The 8,343-nt window shown below is 43.6% G+C and overlaps 1 protein-coding gene across 1 annotated transcript; it reads right to left on the bottom strand.

Annotated features, from left to right (window-relative positions):
* Positions 1 to 4,965: 4,965 nt before the first annotated feature.
* On the bottom strand, positions 4,966 to 5,473 carry LOC142425460 (large ribosomal subunit protein uL24-like). The gene has a single exon (XM_075530710.1). It carries the CDS (start codon positions 5,435 to 5,437, stop codon positions 5,000 to 5,002), a length of 438 nt encoding a protein of 145 aa, XP_075386825.1. The 5' UTR covers positions 5,438 to 5,473; the 3' UTR covers positions 4,966 to 4,999.
* Between the last annotated feature and the right edge of the window lie 2,870 nt (positions 5,474 to 8,343).

An 8,343-nucleotide genomic window follows, 5' to 3' on the forward strand; every position in this document is an offset into this window, starting at 1 on the left:
CCGTTAGATCTTACGCTGGCAGATGTTAGAAGAAGCAATCCTACAAAACGTCTTCACAGCACGGTTGTAGTCGAAGAGCTGATTTATCCGATGTATTCATTTCCTAGGGCCACTGCCCCAAGGTACCCCGAAGAGGACCTAGTAAAACAACAGGAATTTGTCCTCTCGTGTCCTGGAGGCTGGCTGTGGGAATGCAGGGTTTCCTCCTCGCCTCCGTCCCTGGTCTCTGAAAGCTCTGAGGGCAGCTCTCCCTCGTCTCTTGCCGTGTTCTTTGCCTTCACGGGCCGCTGGCCATCTTCTCTCTGTGCAGCTCTGGGTTTCTTCACTGCTTTTATGAGGATACCACTCATAGTGGTTTAGGACACCCTCCTGCAGCCTGACCTCCCAGGAACTGATAACATCTTTAAAGATCTTATTTCCAAACAAGGTCACTTTCACAGGCACCAGGGATCAGACCTCAATGTATCTTTGCGGGATAGGGGATACAATTCAATCCACAACATGTGATTTTACATCTGTGGGGGAAATCCAAGAAGAAAAAAAGTCCTAGTCCTTGTACCAGGAATAATTAAACTGCTTCTGAGTTCATGGGCGCAGTGATTCAGCTAGCCCTCTCGGACTAGCCGCTGGAAAGCTTCAGACGCGGCCCGGGAGATGACTACCACCAAGGGCCCAGGGCTTCACGGGAGGTTCTTCATGCGCCAAATTCTCTTTCAGCTCCGTCGTACTTTACAAACAATTCTGGCGTCTCTAATGGCTTTGTTTGGAAGTATTTATTTTGTGTGGTTCAATGATATCTTTTAAAGCCACCTGCAACCCTTTAAAAATGTTGTTGCTATTTTAGTTACGTGCCGTCTAGTAAGTCCCACCTCGTAGCGACTGCATACACCTTAGAAAGAAATGCTGTCTGGTCCTATGCCATCCTCTCAGTCATTTGATCCCATTGTTGTCTATCAATCCATCTCCTTTAAAAAAAAAATCATTGTATCGGGGGCCCATACAGCTCTTATTACATTCGATACATACATCCATTATCAAGCACATTTGGACTTGTTGCCACCATCAATTTTCAAAACATTTTCTTTCTACTTGAGCCCTTGGTATCAGCTCATTTTCACCCTCCATCCTCCAAGAACCCTTGATAATTTATAAGTTTTTTCATATCTTACACTGACTGATGTCTCCCTTCACCTACTTTTCTGCTGTCCGTCCCCCAGGGAGGGGGTAATATGTAGATCATTGTGATTGGTTGCCCCTTTCTCCCCCACCTTCCCCTTCCCCTCCTGGTATCACTACTCTCATTATTGGTCCTGAGGGGTTTATCTGTTCTGGATTCCCTGTGTTTCCAGCTCTTATCTGTGTCCATGGACATGCTCTGCTCTAGCTGAATTTGTGAGGTAAAATTGGGATCATGATAGTGGGTGGGGGAGGGAACATTAAAGAACTAGAGGAAAGTTCTATGTTTCCTCTGTGCTATACTGCATCCTGACTGGCTCATCTCTTCCTTGTGACCCTTCTGTAAGGGAATGTCCAATTGTCTACAGGTAGCCTTTGGGTCTCTACACCCCCTCATTCACATTAATATGATTTTTTGTTTGGGATCTTTGATACCTGATACCTGATCCTATCAATACCTCATGAACACACAGGCAGGTGTGCTTCTTCCATGTGGACTTTGTTGCTTCTGAGCTAGATGGCTACTTTTTTGTCTTCAAGCCTTTAAGACCCCAGACACCATATCTTTGGTAGCCAGGCACCATCAGCTTTCTTCACCACATTTTCTATGTACCCATTTTGTCTTCAGTGATCATGTTGGGAAGGTGAGCTTCACAGAATACCAGGTTACTAGAACAAACCGTTCTTGCATTGAGGGAGTACTTGAGTAGAGGCCCAGTATCTGTCTGTTACCTTAATACTTAACATATATGTATATAGATCTATTTTTCCTATCAGTATATATATATTTACATATGTCCATGCCTGTATTTAGACCTCTATAAATATCCTTTGCCTCCTAGTTCTTTCCTCTATTTCCTTTTACTTTCCTCTTGTCCCACTGTCCTGTTTAACCTTCATTCGAGTTTCAGTAATTCTTCTCCATTACATTGAACTTGATCAAGTCCTACCAGGTATCCTACACCCTCCTGACCACTGATTTTAGATCACTTGGTGTTCCCTTGTCCCTTGGTTTGTTAACCCCCACTTCCTTGCCCTGCCTCCCCTCTCCCATATCCCCCCAGAACCACTGGTCCTGTTGTTTTCCCCTCCAGATTGTTTAACCCGCCTATCTTATCTAGATAGACATTCAGAGACAGTAATAAGCACAAAAACAAGGCAGAGCAAAACAAAACAACAAAAGAAAACCCCCAAACCAAACAACCACACAAAAGAAAAGCCTATAAAGAGTTCCAGGTCTGTTGACCTATAGGCCTGTTTTTCGATTGAGTTTGATGGAGTGTCATGCCCTGGCCTCAAAGTCTATTTTTGGTATTCCTGGGGACTTCATTGCTTTGCTCTCTTTGCTGCTCTGTTACACACCCTTAGCATTACACCCCAGTGTGTTAGTGTCAGATTGGGCACAATTTCCACACTGTGCCTCAAAATGTTGTCCCTTGGGTCATTGAGGGACATTTTGTCTCGTGGTGGGGCTGGCCCTATAGTCCTCTTTGCATTGGCATCTCTGAGCAGGAATATCATCCTCAGTTCCTCAGTGCTTGGTGGGCTTGGATGTGTTCCACTCTCTCTCCTTCCCCCTTGGTTTGCTCCTGTGTGTTCTGATCAGATGCGCCCTCTCCCTGAGCTGTAGCTTCAGTGCTGTCTTCTGAAGTGTATTCATCTGTGAGGCAAAGGGGAGTGTCCACATAGTTGGAATTGGGGCTGGCCCGCACAGTCCATCTCCTTAAGGAGCCTCCTCTGTTTGCTGAGCCTCTACTTTAAGCATGAAGTCCTTTTTCCAGAGACTGGTCTCTCCTGATAACATGTTCAAAGTATGTGATACAAAGTCTCACCATCCTCTCTTTTAAGAAGTAACCCTGTCTATACGTTTCTAACACTGATTTACCTATTCTTCTGGCAGTCCGTGGTACATTCAGTATTATTTGCCAACACCGTAATCCAAAAGCACCAGTTCTTCTTTGGTCTTCCTTATTCATTGTCTAGCTTTCGCATGTGTGTGAGGTGACTAAAAATACCATGGCTCGGGTTAGGTGCATCTTGGGCCTCAAAGTTCCATCTTTGCTTTTTAACACTAAAGTTGTGTGCAGCAGGTTTGCCCAAAGCAATTCATCAATTGATTTCTTAACTCTGGCTTCCATGAGCTTTGATTGTGGATTCAAGTAAAATGAAATCCTTGACAGAGTCAATCGTTCTTCATTTATCGCGCTGCTGATTGGCTCAGGTGCGCGGATGTCCCTACCGAAGGGCGTAGTCTCTGCATCAGGAAGTGTGGCAAGCCCCGTTCCCTCTCAGCAGGCGGTGGTGCCATTTGCACAGCACCGGCTGTGGATGAGTCTCCCTCCAATCCTGGTGTCACGTTCTTCTTCATGCGGTCCAACCCACTGCCACCAAGTCTGTATTGGCTCACAGCAGCCTTGTTTAAGGTTTCCAAGGCTGTCTATCTTTACAGGAGCACACAGCCTTATCTTTCTCACAAGGAGTAGCTAGTTGATTCGAACTGCCAAGGTTGTGGTTGGCAACCCAACACTCACCCAACAGCATAGCCAGGGGTTCTTCACACAGGGCAGCTTCTCAGATGATTTTCTCAGCATACAGACTGAATAACCATAGTCAAAGGATACAACCCTGACACACGATTTTCCTGATTTCATGCCATGCGGTATCCCCCTCTTCTGTTCTGCCCAGACTGACTCTTGGCCTGTGGAAGGGTTCTTTCCACACGAGCACAATTGTTTCTGGAATTCCCATTCTTCACAATGTTATCCATTTGCTTATTTAATTAAACATAGGTAAACATCTTTCTGGTATTGTTTTCAACTAATTTCATGTGATGACATCACTAATGATATTTCTTGTTCCAACTCCTTTTCTAAATCCAGCCTGAATTGCTGACAGTTTCCCGTCAATGTACTGTTATGGCCATTTTAAAATTATCTTTGGCAAAATTTGGCTTGTGTGTGTTATTAATGATATTATGTGATCATTTATATATAATGTTGGACCTTTTTTTAGAATAGGCACAACTATGAACTCTTCTACTTAGTTGGCCAGACACCTTCCAAATTTCTTGGCATAGATGAGTGACCCCGTTTCTCATGGCATTCATTGGTTGAAACATTCTGATTGGTGTTCCATGGATTCCTGGAGCCTGGTTTTTGCCAATTCCTTCAGTGTACCTTGGACTTCTTTCTTCAGAACCTCTTGATCATATGTTACATCCTGAAATGGTTGAATTTCAATCAGTTCTTTTTGATACGATGACTGTGTATACTATACTTTTGTGATGTTTTCTGTATTGTTCAATATTTTCCCCACAGAATTCTTCAATAATATAACTCAACATTTGAGTTTTTCTTTAGTTCTTTCATCCTGAGAAGTGCCGATCATATTCTTCCACTTTGGTTTTCTAATGATAAATTAGAACATTTTGCACATTTTGTTGTAATATTTTGCTTTGTCATTTCCAAGCCACCCTTTGATATCTTCTGTTTGACTCTTTGAATTCATCGTTTCTTCCATTTGCATTAGCTACTCTATGTTCAAGAGCAAGTTACGGAGTCTCTTCTGAAATTCATTTTGATCTTTTTTAATGACTTTTTATTTTCTTTATATATGATGTTCTTGATGCCATCCCACAAACCATCTGGGCTTCAGTCATGAGTGTTCAATGCATCTAGTCTATTCTTGAGTTGGTCTCTAAATTATGGTGGTGTCTATTCAAGGCTGTACTTTGGCTCTCATGGGCTTCTTTTAATTTGTTTCAGCTTATTTCGATTTTTTTTTCAAATGTGCTGCTTTTAATGGAAGCTGTGTACAAGATATTTCACTCTTGCATCTTCTCAAGTGATTCTTCCTTGTATTTGCCCTTTTCCTTTCCGACTTGGCGAGATTTGGCTTTCCGCTCCAGGATCTTTTTGCGGTCTTTGTCCAGTTTTAACCTCGTAATCACCACCTTGCTGGGGTGAATGCCCACATGGACAGTGGTGCCGTTAGCTTTATCTCGCTGCACCCGCTCAATGTAGATGACGTACTTCTTCCGGTAAACCTGGACCACTTTGCCAACCTGCTGACCTTTGTAGTGCCCTCGCACAACCTGAACTTCATCATCCTTGCGGATAGGCATGGACCGAACATTGTATTTCTGTCTCAGTTCCTTGGAAAGCGGGGAAGACATAATCTTCCTGCGAACGTGGGAAGGAGCATTGAAATGCCTTTTCCGGTTTTTGCTCCGGTCCGAAGTCACAAAGGGATTGAACTTCATTTTGGCGGCTACTCCTTCAGCGATGGCCCCAAAAGGGAAAAGCTTATTTTGATTTTTTAACCTGAACTTGCATGTGAATAATTGATGATTTGCTTCACACTCAGTCCCTAGCATTGATATCAAACTTCTCCATGGTCTTTGTCCACAGATTTGGTGTATTTTTCCACAATTTGATTCATGTGCATTCCAGCTGTCAAAGTCCATGTGAAAAGTTGTTAAGTTGTTGAAATAGGTATTTCCAAGTGCCAGATCATTGGTTCTGCAAAATTCTATCATGCAAACTTTTGCACTTTTTAAATCATAATCTAAAACACTACTGTATATAAATAAAGTTCAAGGTTGGCACAAAAAACATTTACTTGATGACCAACCTAGTGATTTGTGGTTTGAACCAGCCAGGACCACAGAAGAAAGGTCTGAAGATCTGCTTTTGTAAAAATGACATGCAACATTGCCTAAACTATTATGTCCCTGGAGCAGGTCTACTCTATGACACGTGGAATCTCTGAGAGTCAGAACTGATTCCACAGCAATGAGTTAATGGACATACAAATTAACACATTCTTCATGGGCACATCTACCAAATCTACAGAGGTAGATAAGATTAAGGAGAGAGAGGGGAAAAGAATAAGGAGAGTCTCGAGCTACAAAGGACCAGGTGAAGGAACTAAGTGTCTCTGGTCCGGAGAAAACAAAAACAAAGACGTGAACAAATTTGTTCCAACTCATAGAGACCATATGTAGGGTTTCTGACGCTTTAAAACTTTATGAAAGCAATAGCCTCATCTTTCTCCCTGTGAGTGGCTTGTGGGTTTTAACCACCAACCTTGCAGTTAGCAGTTTAATGCTTACCTGACAGCATGACCAGGCCTCCTTGGTGGACGAATAACCATTCCAGATGTTATTCAAGGACAGGAGTAAGTTTATTCTTAGCTCTCCAAATAATACAATTAGAGATATGATGGCCGTTTCCAAAGAAGCTGTTGACTACTTAGAACTGTTCGATGGGGAGGGATTGGACCCCACGAAATGATGAGTTCCTTAACACAAGAAGGTTCAAGTAGATCTCACTTTACCCCCTACATGGTGTATGGTGGACACATTTTGATTCCTTCATCAAATCTCATCCTTCCTTTGTAAGAGTTCCTTCAACTTTTACTGAAGAGGTCGATGGTCAATGCAAGCAGTCATGCTATTATCTTTCTTCCATTCCTACCAGAGTGGATCAGATCTCTGCCTTCAAGTCAACTTCTGTCTTTTGAACCAATCAACGAACTACTGCAGCCAGAGAGGGGCCAGGACGGGAATACAGCTCTGGTGCCAGATTCTGAGCTGTGACAACCTAAAGCCATGAACAAGCCTGAGGTTTGGAGGTGCAAACCTCAGCGCCATCAGAAGCTGGGCTGCCAAGGTACAGAGAGAAGCAGAGACAAATCAGTGCAGAGTGAGGGGGGCTGCCTGATGACGTTCTTCTCTGGGGAGAGCTACACTTCCTTCCTCCTGTGACATTTCTCAGCTCTGAACAATGGCGCGTGCACTGAAACCGGTCTGAGGAAGCTGCATTCCAGTAATCCCAGACTAGCACCAACGAGAATTCCCGCATGGAATATGAGGCGGGCACAGCCCTTTCCGATTTCCCGAAACACGGGCTGATCGTTAGGTTTCTCTGAGGATGCTTCCCGGACTCCACCCTAAAGATTTTGATGTTGTGGCAAGAGGTCTTCTCCAGGGAATATTTTCTTTCTTTCTTTCTTTTTTTTAGGTATTAAATAGCAAAGATGTCACTTTAATTTGGACTGGTCTCAAGTCAAGTACTTTTTAAAAAAAAAAACACGTTTTATTAGGGGCTCATACAACTCTTATCACAATCCATACATATACATACATCAATTGTATAAAGCACATCCGTACATTCCTTGTCCCAATCATTCTCAAAGTATTTGCTCTCCACTTAAGCCCTTTGCATCAGGTCCTCTTTTTTTTCCCCTCCCTCCCCGCTCCCCCTTCCCTCATGTGCCCTTGGTAATTTATACATCGTTATTTTGTCCTATCTTGCCCTATCCGGAGTCTCTCCAGGGAATATTTTCAAAAGCCACTCCCCTCCCTGGCCGCCAACCCCCAAACACCTTGACTTTGATATTGAACTAGCTTGGAAACCACTAGATAGGTTATCGATCTAGGGTCTTAGTCCCTTTAACGTTTCCAAACTTCTGTTCAGAAGTTGGCACGAAGCAGTCATCCACACTATAATATTCCTGCAGGAAGAAAACAACTTTTAAACACATCCACCATGAATTCAGACAGGATTCTGAGAAAAAGGTAGCGCGCCCCTGCCACCTTCCATGGGTATCGAATCTCCAGGTCAATTATTAGCAAGTAAATATTGATCAGCATATACAGCATGGGCAGTTTCCCAGGCTGCTGGGCAAAGCTATTTTACCATTTGAATCAGTGACCTAGATAAGGGAATGGGAGCTGTCTACTAAATATATTGATGATATCAAAGAGGGAAGAGCATTTAGACTATGCATTGTTAGGGGACTCCCCTCCCAGTTGGTTGTTATTAGTTGCTATCAAGTTGACCTGGGCGTGGTGACCCCTCACTCACTGTCACGGATTCAATTCCAACTCAGAGTGACTCCCATGGGACATGGTGGAACCGCCCCTGGGGGTTTTCGAGGCTGTTTACCAGGAGTAGAAAGTCTTGTCTTTCTCCCTTGGAACAGCTAGTGGTTATGAACTGCTGACCTTGAGTTCGGCATCCTAATTCATAACCACCTCACCATCCGGGCTCCCATGGTGATTCCAGGTAGAACGAACTGCCACCTGGCCCAGTGCCATCGTCATGATTACTGTCATGCTTCAATCCACTGATACCTTCCAACCGAGGGGGACTCATGTTCCAG

This window comes from Tenrec ecaudatus, chromosome 14 (assembly GCF_050624435.1).
Source record: "Tenrec ecaudatus isolate mTenEca1 chromosome 14, mTenEca1.hap1, whole genome shotgun sequence".
Classification (NCBI taxonomy): domain Eukaryota; kingdom Metazoa; phylum Chordata; class Mammalia; order Afrosoricida; family Tenrecidae; genus Tenrec; species Tenrec ecaudatus.